Source organism: Oryx dammah, unplaced genomic scaffold (assembly GCF_014754425.2).
Source record: "Oryx dammah isolate SB20612 unplaced genomic scaffold, SCBI_Odam_1.1 HiC_scaffold_2, whole genome shotgun sequence".
Classification (NCBI taxonomy): Eukaryota; Metazoa; Chordata; class Mammalia; order Artiodactyla; family Bovidae; genus Oryx; species Oryx dammah.
The window spans coordinates 179,689,927-179,713,751 of record NW_024070186.1 but is presented as its reverse complement, the minus strand read 5'-3'; the positions used below and the strand labels follow the sequence as shown (position 1 = coordinate 179,713,751).

General features: G+C 46.0%; 2 protein-coding genes across 8 annotated transcripts in view; one reads left to right on the top strand and one right to left on the bottom strand.

The window, feature by feature from the left end:
• Positions 1–552: 552 nt before the first annotated feature.
• Positions 553–2,411, bottom strand: LOC120882591 (thyroid receptor-interacting protein 11-like). The gene is given in 2 exon segments (XM_040266618.1): positions 553–2,252; positions 2,254–2,411. Coding segments are annotated over 2 exon segments (1,320 nt in total). The 3' UTR covers positions 553–1,090.
• A 1,101-nt stretch (positions 2,412–3,512) lies between these two features.
• ARHGAP17 (Rho GTPase activating protein 17) overlaps positions 3,513–23,825 on the top strand; it is a 99,412-nt gene continuing 79,099 nt past the window's right edge. For 6 of the 7 annotated variants that reach the window (XR_005724151.1, XR_005724144.1, XM_040258110.1 and 3 more), the window contains exon 1: positions 3,513–3,676. Coding sequence is in view for 5 of the 7 variants with exons in the window: in XM_040258110.1 (XP_040114044.1) it covers positions 3,624–3,676 (53 nt within the window). In the remaining 2 variants the exon portion in view is untranslated. The remainder of the gene's footprint in view (positions 3,677–23,825) is intronic. The other variant, XM_040258099.1, reaches the window with a different exon arrangement.

Below are 23,825 nucleotides of genomic sequence, written 5' to 3'. Positions count from 1 at the left end.
ATAATCTTTCAGTTTCAGCTTTAGATCAGTCATGCTTTTCACTTCCGTTTTCTATGTGAAGACTCTGAACTTCTGTTACTCGAAAAATGTCACAGCTTTCTACTGGCATATACTGAGATTCTTCAGGCAACTGGGTTTTGATTTGTTCTGTTGCATTTTGCAAATTCCCGATTTCCTCCCCTTGGGCGGAAAAGAGCTGATTGTGTTTAACATTCATTTGCTCACGTTGTTATCTGAGATCTTTCTATTTCTTTTGATGAGATTTAATTTCAAGATTATCTTCAACTGTGCTCCATGCAGAGTCCTCAGATTCTATTTCTGGAACAGTTTTAGGATTAATCATTGTTGCGGTTTGACTGTGTTCTCCCCTCAGTTGATCCAAATTCTTCTTTCAGATGATTAATTTCTTCTCTCATGGATGCAAGACTTTTGGCTTTTTCCACTATGGTTTACTGTAAATTTTCCATTTTTCTTAAGGCTTGAGTATACTGGTTTAACTCCTCCTGAAGCTGTGGACCTCCTTGAAGTTTCTCAATAAAAATGTCTTTCTCCCTTATGTTGTTTCAACTGCTTCTGCTCTTCTAAACTAGATGACAAAATTTCTTTGGTTTCTTTGTGGTCAGCAATCATCTGCTCAACAGTATTTCTCTTGACCGAGTTTAACCAAACCCTCACACTCCAGCTATTAGGCCGAGCTGTCTGGGTCCTCTGCACTTGACGGTTTTTTAACAGCTTGCTCAGACTTCCTCCTTTCTTCCAATAGCCTCTGTGCTGCCTGACACAATTCTGCTTCTAACTGTCCTTTTTGCATTTTTTAATGAATTAACTTTTCTTTTTGCCCATCCAACTCTTTAGTTATGTTCATTTTATCATCTTCAAGTTGACGAACGCTCTTTTTTCCCACATTCTAGATCTTGTTTTAGTTTACTGATGATGTATCTCCTTTTTTTTTTTTTTTGATTTCTGATCTTTCATCAAAACCATGCACATTGTCGTTTTTTGTTTCTGCCTGTCCAGCTCTCCTAACTCAGGGATCAGTAATTTCTTTTCAGCAGTGACAATGAGGTTTTCCTTCTTTGATTTCCAAGTCCTATCTTAAATGAGGTACTTCTGAATCCAAGCTCATGTGTCTGATAGTTGAGCTTTTAATGGGTTCATATTCAGTGCTCAATCTGACAAATGATAGTTGACGTTGTTCCTTTTCTCTGTTTAATAATGAATTTTCTTTTTCTAAAACTTGGGCTCGTTTTTGAAGCTTCAGGTTCTCTTCAATGAGATTTTTATTCTGCTTCAAACTACTTAATCTCATCATTTCATTTTCAGCATCAGACAGCGGCTGTTGTTGTCTGGATGCTTCTTCCAGGGATGTTCTCTGTGGAAGAATTTTTTCCTTTTCTGTCACAGCATCACTATGCTTCTTAGTAGAAGGCTTCAACTCACCTTTTTTAAATCTTTTATTCGTTTCATTTATCTGGTCTTGTTCTCTAACTGAAGCATCCTTTTCTTCAGAAGATAATTTTTTTTTCAGGTATTTTACTCTAATCTCAAGTCCTTTGATTTTCTTGGTAGATGCTACTTTTTCAGTGGCCAGGACTTGAATAGCTTTTTGCATATCATGAATCATCTCCTCGTAATCCTTTAATTGTTTTCGATGCCTGCCACTTATTTCTGCCAGTTTCTGCTGATGAATTTCCTGCAGTACTGCCATTTCAAGCTGATGGTCATCAATTTCCTTATTTCGATTCTGTTCAAGTTCCTTGATAGTATTTTGCAGTTTATAGATTTCCTTTAGATTAGAACTATCTGCTCCATGTGCTGAGGAAGTTTGAGCAAAATGTCTCCAATGGCTGACATCAACCTCAAGTCTTAAAACTTCATTCGACAATCTATTTATTTCTTGTTGTGACCAAATTAGATCAGCGAAGTCCATATCATCATTCTGGAAAGCAAAAGCATGCTGATAGACATCATAACCCAGTGAAGAGGCTGCAGGAGTTGAGGGCTGAAAGCTATCCTGAAGATTTACTGAGTGGATGGCTGACTGCAGCTTTAGCAACTGATCCTTCATTGCTACCTGTCTTGCTGTCAGAAGTCTGATTTCTACGTCTTTCTGGTGTAACTGATGTCTGTAGCTAGTAGTTTGCTGCTTCAACTGAAGCTCTGAGGCTTCATACTTCTCTTCTAGATCGCTACAAAGAATTCGAAGCCTCTCAATCTCTGATTTTAAGACTGATTGAAAGTCGACAACCTCCTCTCTTGCAGTCAGGGAGTTCTTCTACCTTTTCAGCTCCCTTCCTCAGCACATCTTTTGTGAAACTAGAAACACAGTCTGTTAAAAAGGCCATAGTACCACCACCCACTTGCCCCAGGGAATGGCCTAAGCTGGAGCCAAGGCCACCAAACCAGGACATTGTCACAGGTCGTAAAACTGACCTGATCTGTCCTGCGAAAAGGATCCAGCGGAGTCGGACAGCCTCACTGCTGACCAGCTCGAGGTTAAGAAAAAAATGAGGAGTTTCTAGGCAACGTGGGCTGCGAAGGCCCCTCTATAGAACCTTCGGAGCCCCAGGCATGGCCTGTGACCTGACAAAGAACCTGTCTCCTGTGACGTGTCCTCGCTCGGGCGTCTGCTCATCCTCACAACTTCCCAGCGCTAGGGTCGGGCACTTCTCTGCTTGCGTGATTTTCCCAGGGCCGGTAACACCCTGGACCGGCGACCATCACCGCAGCTCTGACCGCGCCATCGGTGAGCACATGTTCATAGAAAGCACACCTTGTCTCTTTCTCTCTTCTTTATGATATGGAGTGACATTCAAGGTCGATTTAAATCAATAAAAGAGAAGCGGCACTACAGTAATAGTATTCAAATGGGAATAAAATATATTTAATTGCCTCTGACTTTTTTACTAAATGGCATCTCACATACACACAGTCCTGCAGCTTGTTTCACGCAACTATTTTTTTTCTTAAAAAAAAAAAAATCGAGGTAACATGTACATAGGGACACCCGTCCGTCTTAAGAATCCAAGTTGCTGTATTTTGACAAACGTCTACACCTGCGCATAAGCACGGCCCTGATAAAGACTTGGACCGTTTCCACCGACCCAAAGCTCCTATCCCGTTTCACTTCGCGCAACACTCCCCCCCGCCCCCACCTCCGAGAGCCCTGCCCGGGGGTCTAGTCCCGAGGGTGACTTTTTGTGTCCGCTCTTTGTGTCTGCTTTGCCCACCGCGTGTCTGGGAAGTGAGTGAAATATTAATATTTAATATTCGCTGAGCGGAAGCACAAGCACGCCGAGGTCCGGGTGGACCGCGGGGCCCCGGGCGGCCGCGCGTCGCGGGGCCCAGGGAACTACCTGGAGGCGTGGGGACCACGCGGCCCCCGGGCAGGCGGGCGGCGGAGGCCTGGGCGCGCCGCCCGGGGCCTGGAGCTCCTCGCCCGCCCCGACCCGGCCGAGCCGGCGGGCGGCGCCGCTGGAAGTGACGCGGCGAGGGCGGGGCCGCAGGCCTGGGGAGCCGTGCCGCCGCCGCCGCGCCTCGGCCGGGAAGCGATGTAGGAGCCGCCAGGCCGTCCCCCGTCCTGCCCGGCCGGAGCCCCGCGGGCCGCCGCCGCCGCCGCCGCCATGAAGAAGCAGTTCAACCGCATGAAGCAGCTGGCCAACCAGACCGTGGGCAGGCGAGTGCGCCGCGCCGGGCCGCCGGGGGTCGCGCGCCGGAGGTCGCGGTCGCGGGGGCGGACCGGCTTCTTCCGCGCGCCCGGCCGCTACGGGCCAGGCTGAGGCTCCGCCCGAGGCCGGCGGGGCCCAGGGTCGGGGTCTGCGCCACGCCGCGGCCTGAAGGCCCGCTCTGGGCCGCCGCCTGGCCCCCGGAGACCGGCCGGGCGGGCCGCGCCTCCCGCTCCTACCCCTCGGGGTCCCCACTGCCCCGCGGAGCATCGCCCTCCTGGGACTGGAACTGCCCCTCGTCTTTCCCTACCCCGGAATCGGGCAGCCCCGGGCCGCCGCCTGGGGCTGCAACTCCGATCAGTGGTGTGTCCGAGGCTGCCGGGCTTGGGGGCGGCATTCCCAGCCTTTCCTAGTGGCCCCTCTGCTGCAAGACCTCACTTGCAAGTGCCTGGGGGCGGGGGATGGGGGAGCGGCGAGCAGTCAAGAAGCAAGGGTCATAAGCCCAGCGGATCTGCCTAGTGAGTTTCAGAACGCCCTTTGAGGGAGCTACGAGGTGGTGCTGTCTCTAGACCAGAGGCGAATATGAACTGGACAGCTTGACATTTAAAAAAGCTTGGGGGGGGGGGGGGGGAATTAGGAGGAAAGGATTCTGGAAACGCCTAGCCCCCGTTTAAAAATAAGTATCATTTTAAAAGTCTTTCTCACTTTGGGTTTGGAAGCAGCTCCTGCTCCCTTGCTTCTTTGGGATTCCTTGACTGCTTGACAAGCCTTGATTCTGAAATGACAGGAGAGAACGGAGTTAGCAGAGGATCCGGCCATTGGGACAGGACTGGTCTGTGATCTTGAGAACTTCTGAAGATGACTGTCATGTGCTGTGTTACCTGGGGCAGATTTTTCAAGGTCTGTCCAGGGCAAGTTAGCTGTATGGTAGCGATTTTGCTGTTTATTCTGGGAAGAGAGATGAATGCGGGAATTTTTTTTCACCGCGTTGATTTCTTTTTTTCCAGCAGTTGAGTCAAAGGGGGAGTTTGGTTTGGCCAAAGCACGTGGCACACTTCTTTTTTGCGTGTGTGTATGAAAATACTTTTACTTCCTCTTGAGTTTTCTAAATGTGCTCTTTACTGTTTCGTTTCCCTCAACTTTTTTTGCTTAGTTTTGTTGTTTAGGTCTTTTTGGTTCCCCACCCTGTTAGCTTGGGGTGCATTTATCCTTTTTCCAGAGTTAATTCCTGTCTAGGCTAAAGCCTAGATGTGCCTTGTTTTCTGTTATTTGTGGGGAAATGATAGAAATAACGTGGAGAGGAAGGTTGACAATGTATTGTGGTGGTGGCGGTTGAGTCGCTATGTCGTGTTGGATTTGCGACCGTGGACCGTAGCCTGCCAGGCTCCTCTGTCCACGGGATTTCCCAGGCTGGAATACTGGAAAGTGAAGTGGCTCATTCGTGTCCAACTCTTTGCAACCCCAACCCCATGGACTGTAGCCTACCACGCTTCTCCGTCCATGGGATTTTCCAGGCAAGAGTATTGGAGTGGGGTGCTATTTCCTTCTCTGGGGGAGTCTTCCATGTCTCCTGCATTGCAGGCAGTCTCCTGCATCACAGGTGAATTCTTCATGGCTAAGCTACCAGGAGAGAGTATTGGTGATGGCTCATGTTTCAGTCAAGAATCTGGGAATGAATTACAAGATAATTCTGTGAATTTTCTACCGCTCTTAGTGTTCCCAGGAACAGGCATCAGGGAACCAATATTTAGTGAATGTCAAGATGCATTTGTCGGAGAGTCATTTTGGCCTGTTTATACGTTGTATCAGGCAAGTGATTTTTTTTTTTTTTTTAAACAAAGTTCTGAGGCTTTAAAAGCTGCAAAGTTGGTTCAGGGAAACTGTTCAGGGTGTCTTTGGCCCCTGCTTCCTCTGTCGCAGCTTCTCTTTCTATACTTTTAAATTCTAGCCATCTTGCCTACTTTCAGTTTTCAGTGGAGGCTATACTTTTCTTACATATTAGCCTCTACTTGGAACTATCACAAAGAAATCTCTTTTACCACACCTGCCCTAGGTCACCTCCCACTTGTTCCTCGGGTCTCCTTGGAAAGGTCTCTGCCTCTAAAAGGCCTTTTCTGGGACAAAGTTTGGATGTCCCTCCTTGGCTCTTTCCTAATCCCATACAGCACCTGTTTTTCCATCATGTAATTGCTTCTTTACTTGCCCGCATTCTTCATCGCGCTAAACATTTAAGAATGTTTACCCTTTCTTCTTTGATTCCCAGGATCTTCTGTGGTTCCTATCACTTGGCAGCTCCTCAATAAACATTGTCAAATGAATGTAAATTCAGTTCTCCCTAGATTGTTCAAGTGGTATGGGAAGACGAGAACTGGATAGAATGAGTGGAGTGATGTGACTCACCCTAGGACTGTAATTCTGGCTCTGACCTTTGACTCTGAAAATCTTTATTGCTTGATACAGTGTAGGCTGCAGCTATACAGTAGTATTAAGGGTGTGGAAATTATGCACCTAAAGTCAAAACAGTTTTTACTGGGGAACCTGTTGCTTTACTGGTTGCTTTCCAACTTAAGTAATTGTAAAGGACTAGGGAGGAAAGATGGAGGAGGCAGGAGAGAGCCTGAAATTGTTCTTGGGCAGAAGCAGATAGTTTGGTGGATATCAGAACCAGGCTTCTGGATATATTGGGGTCAAAACAAAGGCTAAAACACACACACTCACTAATGAATGAAGTTGTATGTGTGAATGACTTGCCCACAGTGTGTACTGTCAGTTTGTAGTTCTAGGTGGTGTCATGCGATGAAGTATTCTCTTTGCAGAATGAGGACCTTGTGAGTAACTCCACAGTGAGGTTCCATGGGACCGACATGTGGGAGAATTAGTAATGGCTGGAAGGAGTGAGTTCTCATGATGCAATTTGTTTGTAATGGGTGGATGAGTCTGTTTCAGAAGGTGGTTCAAATGAGGTGGTCTCCTGAGGTGGGTGTCCCAAAGAGGACAATGAGGATGGTTCTTTTGTGCCCTCTGCCTTTTGTTCATTCATCTATTTAACAATTGTTAGGCCCAAACTGTGTGTGAGTATGTGAGGTCCTGGAGTCTATTTCTGCCTCCCTGTTTCTGCCTTGAAGGAGCTCAATACATTTGTGGAAGAGATAGGCAAGCAAAGAAATAATTGTTACCCTGAGATACGTGCTTTCAGAGGGCTGGCTAATGCTGGTTCTTATTGGATGGAGGAAGGTAGCAAAAAACAGAAGAAAGCTTGGGCAAAGCCTTTTGGCTTTGTTTTCATCTTCAAGCACTTTCAGATTTCTTTTGTATTAATGAGGAGCCTGGTGGGCTGCAGTCCATGGGGTCGCTAGGAGTGGGACACAACTGAGCGACTTCACTTTCACTTTTCACTTTCATGCATTGGAGAAGGCAGTGGCAACCCACTCCTTCTTGCCTGGAGAATCCCAGGGACAGGGGAGCCTGGTGGGCTGCCATCTCTGGGGTCGCACAGAGTCGGACACGACTGAAGCTACTTAGCAGCAGCAGCAGCCCTTGGTAGTATGAAAACCCATTTCAAGCTGGCATAAGTGAAGATGGGAATTAATTGGCTTATATGTGACCAAAAAATATCCAAAAGGAGTCTGGCTTCAGGCTGGGCTAGATCACTCTCCGGACAGGCTGGGTCCACAGAAGGACCCCTCCCCGCCCCCACCCTCCATCGTCCTCAGTTCCAGTCCCAGAAGGACGGAAAAACCTTTCTCCCAGTCTCTGTCTCCAAGGCCCACAATTGACTCAGTGCTTCTGACTGTGTCCCCTGCTTCTCCCTGGAAATGGGTGTGGAGTAAAAGCCCATCTAAACCTTAGGGACTGAGAGTGGGGGAGCACTGGCTCCCCAGGGGAAACCGGGGTGCTGGTTAGGAAACAAGAAACATCATGTCAGGTCTTTCGTAGTCTAATTCCCTGGACAGAGGAGCCTGGACAGCCCACGGGGTCGCAGAGAGTCGGACATGATTGAGCACAGCCCAGCACAGCAGCAGCAAGAAGCAGGCATTTTGTTCTTTGAAAATCCTTGGTGCAGATAATCCAGTGGACACAGGTGGTGATTTGGAGGAGGTGATGCCCTGCCAGGAGGAAAGTGTACATGGGATGAGGACCTCGAGGAAAGTTTAGTTATGAGGTCTGAGTGTCCAGGAGAAAAGGAATCTGAAGGACTAACTAGGAGAGTTATGACCTAGGTGAGGCTCTGGGAGGGAGTGTCTCATCGGGTGTGGGTTCCTGCCTTGACTGAAGTACTCCCTGGAGGCTCAAAGCTTTTGCGATAAGCCAAGGTTACAAACTCAAATACCTGTAGGGGCCTGACGAGTAAAATAAATGAGTGACTGAAGACAGGTAAGGGTTGGGGCCATGCCCCTCCCCGCCCCCCTCCTACGGTCTCACCAAAAAAGGGCACATGAGAATATGGGCCCAGAGTGACTCAACCTTTGCAACTTTCCAGAAAAGCCTGAAATCTGGATTTTAATGAAAGTTTAGGTGGCATTTAATGCAAATGAGACAATCATTGTGATACTGGGGCAAACAAAATCCATCATTGGCCAGATTTGGCCTGTGGGTCACCAGCTGCCAATTGCTTGTCTAGAAGGACCTGGGAGTTCAGGATCCCTATTATTATTTTTCTTATTTTTCCTGTACCTTTCCCTGATATTATTGGAGAAGGAAATGGCAACCCACTCCAGTATTCTTGCCTGGAGAATCCATGGACAGAAGAGCCTGGTGGGCTATAGTCCATGGGGTCGCAAAGAGTTGGACATGACTGAGCAGCTAACACACACCCTGATATTATTACATTCTCGGTTCTTTGGATTTGTTGAAGAGCTCACTCTTTCCTTCATGCAGGTGGTTTAGTCATTAAGTCATACCTGACTCTTGCAACCTCATGGACTGGAGCCTGCCAGGCTCCTCTGCCCATGAGATTTTCCAGGCAAGCAACTGCAGTGGGTTGCTTCTCCAGGGGTTCTTCCTGGCCCAGGAATAGAACACACATCTCCTGCATTGCAGGTGGTTTCCCTCATTGCAGGTGAATTCTTTACGCCGAGCCACCAGGATGGAAATCTTTAAAAGGTTTGGTAGTATTACTCGTCAGCTTGTCTCTAGTTGCTTTACCAAGTGCTGTACCAAACCAGGGCTTCCCTGGTGGCTCAAATGATAAAGAATCCGCCTGCTATGCATGAGACCTGGGTTCGATCCCTGGGTTAGGAAGATCCCCTGGAGGAGGGCATGGCAACCCACTCCAGTATTCTTGCCTGGAGAATCGCCATGGACAGAGGAGCCTGACAGACGGCAGTCAGTTGGGTCGCAAAGAGTCAGACACGACTGAGCACCTAAGCACACAGCACAGTACCCAACCACCTGGCTTGGTTCTTGCTACTGGCAATGATCATTTCTATTTTAGAAAGAGGGAAATGACTTGCCAGGTTCATACAGCTACTAAGAGGCTGAGGCATGACTTGAGTCCTGGGCTTCTGACTCTGGATCCCATGTGCTTCCCACTACACAATCTGGGCTGCCTTTTCACCCGGGAAGGATTAATGTTTATTAAATGTCCTTGGTGCTTATTAAGCTGCTGGGCTCAGTGCTTTGCATAAATTATCCTGTCGCCCTCTTTCAGTAACTCAAAGAAGTAATGTTATTTGTTCCTGATATAATGATAAGGAAGCCAGAACTCAGAGAGGTCATCAAGCTAGTAAATGACAGATTTAAACGCTGGATTCTAGTTCCAAAGCAGCTGTAAATTCGTACTTCATGGGGGAACTCTTAGGTAAGAAACCTGTTTGAGTCGTGAGTGATGCTTTTGTTAAAATCCTTGAGGCTGAGAGTTGGATATTGCTCTAGTTTAGTGGCTCTTACCACGTATGGTTTTACCCCCTGGGGGACATTTGGCGACGTCTGGAGACTTTTTTTTGATTGTCCTGACTTGGTTGAGGGAGGAGTAGGTGGAGTCCTGGGAAGCTGCTACATGTGCTACAATGCACCTGACCTGAGAGCCTCTCGGCCCAGACTTATCTGATCCCAAATTCACAACTGCTGAGACTGACAAAGCCTGTTCTAGGCCTTCCACGATCCGGACATGTGAATTATCCAAACCAAGGCGCCAATGTGTTCTCTTTTGGCCTACCCAGTGCTTTTTTTTTTTTTTAACAATCATTGGCTCATATTTTTATCTGTTTTTTAAAATATATTTTACTTGTTTATTTGGCTGCACCGGGTCTTAGTTGTGGCACTCTGGATCTTAGCTGCAGCACGCGGGATCTGTTTTCCCTGCCAGGGATCGAGCGCGGGCCCCCTGTGTTGGGAGCTTGGAGTCTTTGCTATGCTCTGCTTAGTCGCTGGGTCGTGTCTGACTCTTTCTGAGGCCATGGACTCCTCTGTCCATGGGGATTCTCCAGGCAAAGAATACTGGAGTCTTCACTGGCTCCTACTTAAAAATGAGAAGCTTTCATATGAAAACCTGGATTTCCAGCGGCTTATAAAATCTCAGAAGACCTGGCAGTGCCTGCCGCCCCTCCCGAGTACAGGAGGCAGGAGCTGAGCTCCTGTTCCGCCCAGTTCAGCCCAGTCCCTACCTGGCTTGTTTTAGTCTGTTATTGGGTTGGCCAAAAAGTTCGTTCTGGTTTTTCCTGACGATGTCATGGAAAAATCCGAATGAACTTTTTGGTCACCCCAATACAGTCTTTGCCGACCCTCCCTGAAGGTCACAGATATCTGTGGACCTCCTCCCCCGCCCGGGTGGGCAGTGCTAAACTCTCAAGGTGAGTCAACAATACCCCTCTACCCGCGCACCCAGAATAGCCCTCTGGAGCCACGCAGATGCCATCTTGTCTCTCTTCTACGAGACAGCCCTTCCTTGCTCTTGTCAGCATCACACACTACATCCCTCACCTGCTCTGGGCTTCCCAGGTGGTCCTGCTGGTAAAGAATCTGCCTGCAAATGCAGCAGATATGGGAGACTTGGGTTTGAACCCTGGGTTGGCAAGATCCCCTGGAGGAGAGCATGGCAATGCCCTTGGGATTACCTGGAGAATCCTGTGGACAGGAGAGCCTGTTGGACTATTGTCCATGGGGTCTCAAAGAGTCAGACACAGCTGAAGCGACTGAGGATGCACCCTCTACTCTGCTGCCTCATTTTACTCACGTTGACTTTCTCTGAACAGTAATTCTGAAACAGAGAAGGCAGCTGTGCTCTGCTCCAATCTGAGTGGATTCCATCCAGCCTCTGCTTAGAGCATGGGTGGCAAGGAATCTGGTACTTTTGCAACTTCTTCTGAATCTGATCTTCTGTGGCCTTGTGATGTACTTTACATATTGTGAAATCCTAGAATAGCAAACAGGGTATTTATAGGTGAGTGAAAACCCATTATTCACCAAGGGGGGGGGGAAAAACCCAAAGGATGTGGTCACATATTTTCACATATCATATAGTGTATGTAATGCAGGAGACCCCAGTTTGATTCCTGGGTTGGGAAGATCCACTAGAGAATGGATATGCTACCCACTCCAGTATTCTTGAACTTCGCTTGTGGCTCAGCTGGTAAAGAATCTGCCTGCAGTGCAGGAGACCTGGGTTCGATCCCTGGGTTGGGAAGATCCCCTGGAGAAGGGAAAGGCTACCCACTCCAGTATTCTGGCCTGGAGAAGTCCATGGACTGTGTAGTCCATGGGGTCGCAAAAGAGTCAGACACGAAGTGAGCAACTTTCACTTTCATTTTGTGCCTGTGATTCCCAGTGTATACATGGCCGATCTCACCAGGGTCAGGTGTAGGGTCCCACACCAGGGTCAGGTGTAGGGTCCCACACTCTGGCATAATGTCCTAGAGCCAGCCTGTGCTCTGTGCATTCTTCTCAGACTGTGGATGGTTTTGCATATCGTTCTATTTCTGTTTCTCACATATAGATAAATGCTATTATAATTAATCAAGTATAAATCCATGTAAAAATATTATTATTGCACTCCCATCTGCTTTGTGTGTGTGATGTGTTCTTAAATGTAGATAGCAAAAGTATAATAGGCCCACAGTCCTTTATCCAAAACCTGGGGTCAGAGGGGCTTCAGAATTCAGAATTTTTCAGATTTTAAAGAAAAGTGCACATATGCGGTTATTATTAAATATGATATCTCCAGTACTGTCTGGGGCAGTAGCCCATAATCATACATGTTACTATTTCTGTAGCAAAATATATGAATGTATTTCATGCTAAATGGAATCCTTAAGATTATAAATAGCTTCGTGTTAGCTTAGGTCAAGTTATGTTGTTAAATGAGTTGGAAAAAAAAAAGGGTTTTTTTTTTTTTTTTTTTTAGAGTTTAGATAAGGGACTGTGGACCTGTAATGTTCCTGGTGAGAGAGTCTGAAATTTTGCTTTACGTAATGTCTACTGTTTTCCAAAAAGTTGGGAACCGCAATTAATACTCTGTAAGGAAAGAGTCACAAACTCAAATGCCGGGCAAGCAAAATTAGTCAGTGAAGTGGTAGACAGGTGTAGGCACAGGGCACGGTGAGGGCTGTGAACCTAGTGAGGCACGTGTATTTAAAGGGGACAGTGGGGGCCTCCCTGGCGGTCCAGTGGTTAAGACTTGGCCTTCCAGTGCAGGCGGCTGCAGGTTTGATCCCTGGTCGGGGAGCTAAGAACCCACATGCCTGGCATTCAAAAAACTAAAACATGAAACTGAAGCAATATTGCGACAGATTCAAGAAAAACTTTAAAAATGGTCCATAGCAAGAAAAGAATCTTAAAAAACAGGGATATCTGCTCTCAGCTCCTGCATTTGTTGCCGTGGTGAAATGCGTGTACATTGTATCACATCTCCCCTTTTTGAATAATATTTATATTCCAGAATGCCATTTCTTGGTGTTTAAATGCTCACAACCAAAAAGAAAAAATTAGTGTAGGCCCAAGAAAATATAACTTCAGGCTTTCTCTGGTCTTGGGCTGCCTGCTTTGACCTCTGGTTTTCGAAACTAACTCTTATGGTATGAACGTTGGACAGTAGTGTTTTGATAATGAACTTAATTTGCTGCTTCTTAAGATGGGGGACCAAACATTTGTTCTATCATCATTCATTATACTTAACACACATGTGGTAGATGTTTTGAGTATAAAATTCATAATAAAAATGAAACATTAAAAAGTTGACAGGCATTTTATTTTAGAATTGCCTTATTTTCCAGCCAGTGGGAAGATTTCTTTTTCGTGTTTGACATTGAAACTCAATCTTGGAAGTCATCAACTTTGGAAAAGGGAATGAAAGCCCTGTGTGAAAATAGGAGGCTCTTTTTAGGATAAAGGAATTAAGGGAGGTTAGGTTATCATGCCTCTATCTTTTTCATGGCCATAGTGAGCTGAGGTGACATTGCCCACCTGCCCTGGATTGGGACAGGGAAGCGCCCTTCATCCCTTCTCTTCTGAGGCCATTTCTCCCAGGTGATCTCAGCCCCATCACTGCCACCACACGACTGACGACTCTCGATTTTATGCGTCTGGCCCTAGCCTCTCTTTGTCTCTAGACTGAACATCTCCACTTTAAGTGTCCTGCTAACATTGAACTCCTGAACTTCATCCCCAGATTGATCTCCTTTCCTTGGATTCCCTAGTCTCCAGGTCGACAAGCTTTGGCCCGCAGGCCAAATCCTGCCCACAACCTGCTTTGTTAAAAAAAAAAAAAAAACCATGCGCTGGTGCAGCAGAGCTAAGTAGTTTTGACGGTGATCGTCTGGCCCACAGAGCCTATGCCGTTTACCATCTGTTCCCTTTACAGAAGCACTTGCTGACTCTTGCCCTAGTGCGTGGAATGCCACCACACCCACTCAGTCGCCTGTCAGGCCCACCCTCCCCCTCCACCCCCGCCTTGTTCATATCCAGGCTGTCACCACCATCTGGCAGCCTCCTGAGTATCTTTTGACTTGGTCTCTGCCCCTTGATGACCATTCTTCCATTGACCTTAGTTCAAGCTTTCATTTTTTTTTTTTCCACCTGGACCCACAGTGTCCTTCCAGCTGGCTCTGCTGGCTTGAGCTGGTCCTTATCCCTTCTGAGGAACATCTAGCTCTCCTCTTACTTTTGACATGGCCTGTCGCTCTTTTAATGATTTTAGCCGTTCCCCTGTAAATTATTATTTTTTTTTTCCTGATGAATTTTCTGGAGTTTTGAATCCATACAGTTGTAGGAAGTCAGTATTTTTGTGGTCACTGTACTGCAGATTGGGGGTTCCCTGGTGACTCAGTGGTAAAGAATCCACCTGTCAAGCAGGAAACGCAGGTTCGATCCCTTTGTCGGGAAGATGCCCTAGAGAAGGGCATGGGAACCCACTCCAGTATTCTTGCCCGGGAAATCCCATGGACAGAGGAGCCTGGCGGGCTGCACTCCATGGAGTCGCAAGAGCTGGACATAGCTGAGCGACTGAGCAGGCAGGCATAGCTGAGCGACTGAGCAGGCAGGCGTGCGCTGTAAATTGCCTGCTAGCTTGACAGCAAGGTCATTTCATCTGCAGGACATTTACAGCAGGTATGTCCCCCAGAATGCACATCACCATACAAGACATGATGAGTGCCATGTCTCATCATCACCCTCGTAGCCCCAGACAACTTTTTTTTTTAAGTAATTATTTTTGGTTGTGCTGGGTCTTTGTTGCTGCATGCAGGCTTTCTCCAGTTGTGGTGAGTAGGAGCTACTCTTCATTGTGGTGTGTGGGCTTCTCATTGCCATAGCTTCTTTAACTGCGGGGCACAGGCTTTAGGTGCACGGGCTTCAGTACTTGGGGCACATTGGCTTAGTTGCTCCTTGGCATGTGGAATTTTCCCAGCCCGGGGGTCAAAGCCATGTCCCCTGCATTGGCAGGTGGACTGCTGACCACCGGATCACTAGGGAAGTCCAGATGTTGTCTTTTTTTTTAATTCACTACTTATTTCAATTTTTTCCACTAAAGTTGAAATGACCATTGTCGCTATATTTGTGTTTCCTTGTATGTTCGAGTTTTCTGTATGTCATTTGTGTATTTAATTGCCATGGAATTAATGTTCAGTTGTCAGTTTCACTGTTCAGTTACCAGTTCAGCTTGTATTGTGCATGTGTGCCAAGTTGCTTCAGTCGTGTCCGACTCTTTGCGACTCTATGGACTGAAGCCTGCCAGGCTCCTCTGTCTGTAGGGACTCTCCAAGCAAGAATACTAGAGTGGGGTGCCATGTCCTCCTCCAGATGATCTTCCCATCCCAGGGATCGAACTTAGGTCTCCTGCAGTGGAAGATGGATTCTTTACCACTGTGCCACCTGGAAATATCCAATGTATATTGAGAACCTGTCAAATGCTAGGGGCTAGGGTTAAAAATTGGAGAAGGCAATGGCACCCCACTCCAGTACTCTTTTGCCTAGAAAACCCCATGGAGGGAGGAGCCTGGTGGGCTGCAGTCCATGGGGTCGCTAAGAGTCCAGCACGGCTGAGCGACTTCACTTTCACTTTTCACTTTCGGTGCATTGGAGAAGGAAATGGCAACCCACTCCAGTGTTCTTGCCTGGAGAATCCCCAGGACGGGGGAGCCTGGTGGGCTGCTGTCTCTGGGGTCGCACAGAGTCGGACACGACTGAAGCAACTTAGCAGCAGCAGCAGTAGGGTTAAAAATATAACCTACGACTAGGAACTTTAGTGGGAAGACAGACACACAGATAATTCAAATACACCCAAATGTATCTATTCTAGTGGCTTTTAGGTGCTAGTAAGTAAATATTAATGCCGTATCTTGATTTTGAATAGGTAGAGCCTATTTGTAGCAGATGAAATGAAAACATATTCAGTTCACCCCAGCGCTCTGGGTTGTAAGATTTGCTTCCTGTGTTTAGATATTTCACAGCGTGTTATTTGCATAGGTCTCTTCCTTTTAATTAGTCCTAAGATGTTTCTCTTCCTCTCCTTTCCCTCAATTCTTTTTTAGGTATCTTCCTTATCAATAGTCTAATCTAGTAGTCCATTTGATCACTCTTTTAATGTTTCATCAGCATTTCTTCTATGGTTTCTCAGTGTTCTTGCACGTGGATTAGCCAAGTTTTTGGCTTCTAGAGTTTAAATCATAAATTGTAGACTAAGTAAACAAAAGCTGAAATAAATACAAAAATTTAAATATATAAATGTTCAGAACTACACGGAAATTCTTGTAGGCAACTACCTGTTACCTGTCAGCGTGAACATTTACACATCTACCAGCTTGGATTTCACATGGTCATTGGATACTTTCAGATGCATTGCCTGGAGTGGCCACTTGAACCCATGCCCAGCTGCACCTCGGGAAAATATACCAGAGTATTTCTGCTTCACTAGCTGTGGTGAGTGCTAGGCTAGATGGAGCAGGGGCTCAGGCTTGTGGTCTCTGGGATGTGCTGGGGGCTCAATGAAGCTTTTCTGACATGTGATACTTTAGCAGTGTTGATAACAGGCAGGAAGAGATGACAAGTGATTAAGAATTCCAAGAGAGAAAAACAATTCATAGTAGAAAACCTAAAACCCTGAAAAGTATATTCTTTACTTAAAATACTTTTGTCTATAAATTGAAAAAAGACAACTATATCTGACTCTTAACAGTGGTAAAACTCCACCCAGCTCTTATTTTCAAATTCGCTAATGAAAGGTTGTGTGTAGATCCATATGATCTCAAGTCCAGAATGACTGTGGTCTTTCAATTCACAAGTCCCTGGATGCATTTCCATCCAGTAGAAGAAGAAGTAAATGGGTTTTTTAAAGTTTTAAGAAGCCTTAAAACCAGTATACTCAGGTTTCTTCACTTCGTGTAAATGAATGTCCATCTACCCCTGAATAGACAGTTGTGCTGTACATGGAAAGTCTATTGAGGCATTATATCCACAGTGCAGCTTTTAGTTTCTTTACTTTCCATTATACTTGTTTGTCCTCTCTTATAACCTTTTCAGTACTCTCACTGCTTTTGCATTTCTGGACATGCTAGGATTAATCATAATTCCCAAACAACCCCAATATGGCAGAACTCAAACACATGATCACCCATGACCACTAACACCCAACTTTTTGAAGCCAGGTAGTATTGACTGGCTTTTGTTCTCCTCCGTGGAAGACGATCATTAGAAAGACTTCTGCTCCAGCTTTGCAGACCATTGCAGTGGATCTGGGGAGCCCTTACACGCAGAAGGTCGAGAAAATTAAGTCGGTTTTCTTTAGGAAGACAATTCTGGCAGCAGGTGGAAGAAGGGAAAGAGGAGAAGGTGAAAGGAGGCTAGCTAGGAAGCTCTGGAACAGACTGAGGGAAGTGGTGGTGGCCAGAGCTAAGACAAGCGCACTGGTAATTGACTTGAAAACACATTTAACAGTATGATGTTTGAGGTGAAGGGAAGAGGTGTATGGTTAGATGTTACTTACAGAAGCAGATAACACCACGATACGTGGCTTTTCCAGTGTTTTATGATGCTTCTCTCTTTTTTAAAGCATACAATTCATATGTCTATGTCTACTTTTTTGACTGTGCTTTCTCTTCCACTGGTTTATGGCTTTAGTGTGCCTGTTGATCTGTAGCATGTTTTGAATCTGGTACATATGGTTTCCATGAGCTCTTCTTCTTTTTCAGGTATTCTTTCCTGTTTCTGTCTAAAAGTGAATTTTGGTCTCACTTTTCTAGTTCCTAGAAAAATTCATTTAGGGTTTTAACTGATACGGAGCTCCCTCACTTATCCAAACAATATTTATTGGGTGCCTGCTATGGGCTAGGTCCTGAGGAGACAGAAATAACTAAAGCCCAGGAATTATGGTCTAGGAAACCTGTGAGCTAGACCTGGGGAGAATTGATACCTTTACAGTGTGAGCATTACGCATCTCTTTATGGACCCAAAGCTTTTATGTGCTGCCTAAATATTTTGTTGCAATAGTTCTTGTTGACAGTAGTGCCTAATTAGTGTAATTGGTAAGCATGGGTCATATTGATGTTTGCATATACTTTACAACTTCTCTAGCTACAATTGATAATTTTGTTACTTCTTTGACTTTTCTGTATATATAATATTATCTGTGTGTGTTTCTATTTCTTTGGATATTATTTTAATGATTTCTTTTTCTTTCCTTATTTAATTAGTTAGACTCCCCAAAATAATGTTTAAGCTGTATAATTGTTTATAGCAATATTGTATAAAGGGCATGTGATTGCACCTCTAATGGGCGTTCCAGAAACATGATAGGGAATGCTTAAATCTTGCTAAAATGCAGATGTCCTAACCCGAATGCTTTCCAGTGGAAATCAGCAAGCATTTCCCTCTACCCTTCTCTCTCTTTTCTGGCCATGCCACTTGGCATGTAGGATCTTAGTTCCCCAACCAAGGATCAGACTTTTGCCCCCTGCCTTGGAAGTGTGCAGTCTTAATCACTGGACCACCAGGAAAGTCCTTCCGCTCTTTTCTTTTAGCCTCACACCTTTTAATATGTATGATGAACCTTTATTCTGTGTCTTAGTCATAAGATTGACAGGTCATCTTACGGGAAGAATGCTGAACTTATAGATATTCACCTGTATGGAGAAAGCAATTGCAATGCACTTAGGCTAAGGAAGGACTTGGAAGAGAAAGTTGAGAAATAGAGGAGGTTTAATTTTTTAACTTATTTCTTTTAATTGGAAGATATTGCTTTACAGCGTTGTGTTGGTTTCTGCCATACATCAGCATGAATCAGTCACAGGTATACATGTTTCTCTGCCTCTGGAAGCTCCCTCCCAGCCCCCACCCCATCCCACCCCTCTAGGTTGTCTCAGAGCACCAGGCTGAGCTCCCTGTGTTATACAGCAACATCCTACTAGCTATCTGTTTTACATATGGTAATGTATATATTTCAATGCTACTCTCTCAATTTGTCCCATCCTCTCCTGCCCCTACTGTGTCCATAAGTCTGTTCTCTATGTCTGTGTCTCTATTCCTGCCCTGCAAATAGATTCATCAGTATGATTTTTCTAGATTCCATATATATGCATCAATATTTGATATTTTTCTCTTTCTAACTTGTTTCACTCTGTATAACAGACTCTAGCTTCATCTACCTCACTAGAATTGACTCAAATTCTTTCTTTTTTATGGCTGAGTAATATTCCATTGCACATATGTACCCCGACTTCTTTATCCATTCGTCTGTTGACAGACATCTAGGTTGCTTCCATGTCCTGGCTCTTGTAAATAGTGCCGCAGTGAACATAAGGGGACATGTGACTTTTCAATTATGATTTTCTCAGTATATGCCCAGTAGTGGAATGGCTGGGTCATATGGTAGTTTTTTATTCCTAGTTTTAAAAGAAATCTCCATTCTTCTGTTCTTCATAGTGGCTGTATCAGTTTACATTCCCATCAACAGTGCAAAAGGGTTCCCTTTGATGCTGCTGCTGCTGCTAAGTTGCTTCAGTCATGTCTGACTCTGTGTGACCCCATAGACAGCAGCCCACCAGGCTCCCCCATCCCTGGGACTCTCCAGGCAAGAACACTGGAGTGGGTTGCCATTTCCTTCTCCAACGCATGAAAGTGAAAAGTGAAACAGAAGTTGCTCAGTCGTGTCTGACTCTTAGTGACCCCATGAACTGTAGCCTACCAGACTTCCTCCATCCATGGGATTTTCCAGGCAGGAGTACTGAAGTGGGGTGCCATTGCCTTCTCCCTTTGATGAGAGGAGTTTAAATGGAGCATATGTGACGGTATGTTCATAGAACTTGTCAGGTGGTCAATAGCTCACAGATCAATGGACTTAATTGTAGTCTTTGAATCTTAGAACAGTGTTTAGGAACAGATTTGCTAACCCACAGATTTTGAGGAATGTTCTAACAATCCTCTCCCCAGAAAAAAAATCTCCACAAATACACACTTTGTACATAATTTCATGGACTTCCCAGACATCTTCAAGCCTATGGACGAGAACCCCAGGATTAAAGGAAACCCATCTATATGGTCTGCAGCTCAGGAAGCCTACTGGTGATCAGAGAGATGCAGTTTCCAGGCTGTGAACTGGTCTTAATGTACAGATGGGTCCCTCACACATCTGTCTATCTGTATTGTTCTGCTGGTCTCCAAAATACACACTCGAGGTCTCTCTGAGAGCCCTCCCCTGCCAAAAGCAGAACTCTGGTTCTCTAATTGATGAGATTTGATAAGCACATCAAATTACTGCCCCTTAATCTAAATCAGCTTGTTGGTCAATTTGTTAATGACGTTGTTTTTTAAACTTGTAGATGAGGGCATGAGAAAGCTGACATTGCTTTAGGGCAGCGGGGGTATGGGAAGAGGTGAATGCGAGATCCTCACTGAGCTGCTCACTGGCCAGCTCTCTCTCTCTGACCTTGGCCGCATCAGCCTCCCTGCTGTGTTTCCGCAGTTGTCCACCAGAGAACAAGCCTGGGTATGATTAGGAAGTTGGCAGGTGATAAGGAGACATTATAAGACAGTAAGGAAACAGTCTGAGACAGCAAGTTAGTATTGGGGAAAAGAGTCAGGTGAGATTCCACCTCACCACTACATGCCAAGATAAATTCCAAATGGATTAAGAGTTTCGTGTAAAAAAAAAAACCCATAAAATAAATAGAAGGAAATATGAAAAGAACTTCATGCTCTGCCTTACAAATGCAGGGAATGAACAATAAAAGATAGCCTTTAGATTTAGCCGCATAACTAAAATTCTGTCATAGATCATAATTAAAATTATGGTGAATGAGTAACTGTAAAAAATCGAGAGCAGCCACAACAGAGGGTTAATATCCTTAACATATAAAGCTTTCTTACCAATCGTTTTAGAGAGCTCTACTGGGGTTTCTTTGGTGTCTCAGGCAGTAAAGAATCCCCCTGCAATGTAGGAGACTAGTGTTTGAGTCCTGGGTTGGGAAGTTCCTCTAGAGAAGGGCATGGCAACCCACTCCAGTATTCTTGCCTGGAGAATCCCATGGACAGAGGCGCCTGGCAGGCCATAGGCCATGGGGTCGCAAAGAGTCGGACATGACTGAGCAACTAACACTTTCACTGCCATAAGCAAATACCATGAGCAGAAAGTCACAGAGGAAGTACAGATAAGCAGCAAATGTGTGAGACTCTCCAAAATTCAAGGAACTGAAGAAGCAGAACGCTTTGAGACTCCATTTTTCATTGACCAAATTGGCAGAGTTGAAACTCAGGTTGTATTGCTGCCTTGGGAGAGGGGAGGAAGGCTGTGTCATGCCCTGCTGGTAGAAGTGCAAAGTGGCTTTCTTTTCCAGAGAGGAATCTGCCATTGTGTTTAAGAACCACTTCCATGTAGGGGAGGAAGGATAAATTGAGACTCTGGAATTGACATAGACACACTACTGTATTTAAAATAGATAACCATGGGACTTTCCTGGTGGCCCAGTGGCTAAGATTCAATGCTCCCAATGTAGGGGCCTCGGTTCCTTCTCTGGTCAGGGAACTAGATCCCACATGCCACAACTAAAGATCTCCTGTGCCACAACTAAGACTTTGTGCGGCCAAATGAATGAAGATAAATAAAATATTTTTTTAAACAAGAAAATACATTCATTAAAAAAGTAACATAGGTCTAACCAGCAAGGACTTACTATATAGCACAGGGAACTCTGCTTAATAGTCTGTAATCACCTAAATAGGGAAAGAATTTGAAAAGGAGTAGATATATAAATATGTATAACCAAATCACTTTGCTGTACACCCGAACCTATCTCAACATTGTAAATCAACCATAGTCCAATATAAAATAAATTTTTTTTTAAAAAGAGAAAGATCTACTTCAAAAGTCTTAGCCCCAGATTCTCCATCTGCCACCTGACTGCAGTCTTGCACTCTCAGATTTCTCTGTAATCCAGTTCCTCCTGCCCTCGATGAAGCCCCCTTCCTCCTCCAACAGTCCACCCTGGCGGCCTCCCTTTGACACCGCTTTCAGAACTCTGTTCAGTTGGCCTTTTCCTTTGGCCTGTTCTGCAGCCCAGCAGCCTGACGCCTTTATCTTCTTGGCAGCTTCACTCCAATACCTGGGATGCAGGGAACGGTCCAGAAAAATCATCCAATTGTGCAGGTTAGGGCTGCCAAAAGTTTATGGCCTCCAAGCTCCGCTGGGCTTTTCATACTGCTTTCCTATCCTTGGCTGAGTCTCCCATCCCATTTTCCTAAGTGTCTTCGCCAGACTTTTTACTTTCCTCAAACCTACTCCACCCGGCTCCAGACACACCCACTCTCCTCAGATGACCTGCCTCCTAACTGCCGAGAAGACGGGCTGCCGCCCCCGGTTCTCGGTCCCTGATGCTCAGGGGCACCATCTTCACACTCATCCTTGCTTCTCCTCTGCCCACCTCGCAGGGGGCCTTTCTTCATTGGTCTTCCCCAGTCTTTTCTGCATCTTCAGGTCTCCCTCCCTTCGCTGGCTCTTTCTTCTTGACTACTAACTGTGTTCAGGTTTCTCTCCGCTTTCTGAGAAAGCTTTGCCTCTCCCCCCTCCACCCTGCGTCTTGGCTTCCAGGAACCATTCTCCTCATACTTTCCTGTCCTCTCTGCCACCGTGTGCATTTTTCACCAGTCTCTCAGCCTCGCTTCCCTCCCCGTCCCTTCCCTCCCCTCCCAGGGGACTCGTCTTCTGCTCCCTGCCTTGGCTCCTCTTGTGTTGTGTTCACAAGCCTTCTGTCCTCAGCCTCCATCTTCCCATCTTCTCTGTAGGATTCGGAGTGAACTCCCCCACGTCCGTGTTTGCTGCTCGTCCGTACAGCGTGATCTGAACTCCCCCATCCAGGCGCCTCTTCTGTGCTTCAGAACCATACATCAAAAACCACACATGCATCAAACCATACATCCATCCATCAGAAAACATACAGGACGGCTCCACCTGAGCGTTCAACAGAACCCTGAAACTCAGCATTTCTGGAGCTGCCCTCATCGAACTGACCTGCAGATTCTTCCAAATCTCCTCTCTAGGTGAAGAGCCTTGTTATCCAGTCAGCCACTCAAGACAGAAACTTGGTGATCACCCTAGGCCCTTCCTTCTCGCTTCCCACCCACATCACATCACCAGGACCTGATCACTGTACCTCTGTAAAAACTCCCGTCCCCTCCTCTGCCTGCCCACTGCTTTCCTTTTTTTGCCCCCCTTGTTTAAACATTTGTGTTTGGCTGCGCTGGGTCTTCGTTGCTGCGTGTGGGCTCTCTCTAACTGTGGGGCACAGCTTCCACCGCAGGGGCTTTGCCTGTAGCTGAGCACAGACTCAGGCTCACGGGCTTCACTAGTTGCAGCCCGCAGGCTCAGTTGTTTTGGTGCACGGGCTTAGTTGTCCTGCAGCGTGGGGGAGCTTCCTGGCCAGAGATTGAACTGGTGTCTCCTTCATTGCAAGGCAGTTTCTTAACCACTGGACCACCAGAGAAGCCCTGCCCACTGCTTTCTTACTTGGGGTCTGGACCCTCCTCTTCCCTTACTTGGATCTCATATATGTGGGTCTCTTGACGTCCTCCTCACTCTCCAGTGTGTCTTCCCCTCAGTCATTTTCCACGTGGTTGCCAGAAACATCCTTCCAAAGAAAAATCATTGTAATAACGATAGCTTACATTTATTTGGGTGCTTACTATATACCAGGCACAATTCCAAGTGTTAATTATGTACTAACTCACTTAATACCCAGCACAGTTGTATCGGATTATCCCCTTTTACAGGTGAGGAAACAGAGATTCAGTAACTTGTCTGAGGCCACAGAGCTTGTAAGTCTGTCTCCAGAGTCTATACTCTTAACATCCTGTGATGAAACAATAACCGAAACCGTTTGAGGGGCATTCTAGGAATTAGCACCTCACAGGTATTATCTTTTTCACGTCTCTAACTTCGAAACTCAGTGTCTCCATTTGGGGGCTTCCCAGGTGGCTCAGTGATGAAGAATCCACCTGCCAATGCAGGAGAAGTGGGTTCGATACCTGGGTTGGGAAGATCCTCTGGAGAAGGAAATGGCAACCCACTCTAGTATTCTTGCTGGGAAATCCCATGGACCGGGCTGCAGTTCATGAGATTGCCAAAGACTTGGACGTGACTGAGCAACTAAATAACAATTTCCATTTTTCCACATGTGGAAATAGAGGCCCAGAAATGTGAAGTGACCTCGTACTTACACAACTTTCAGGTGGTGGATGGGCCTT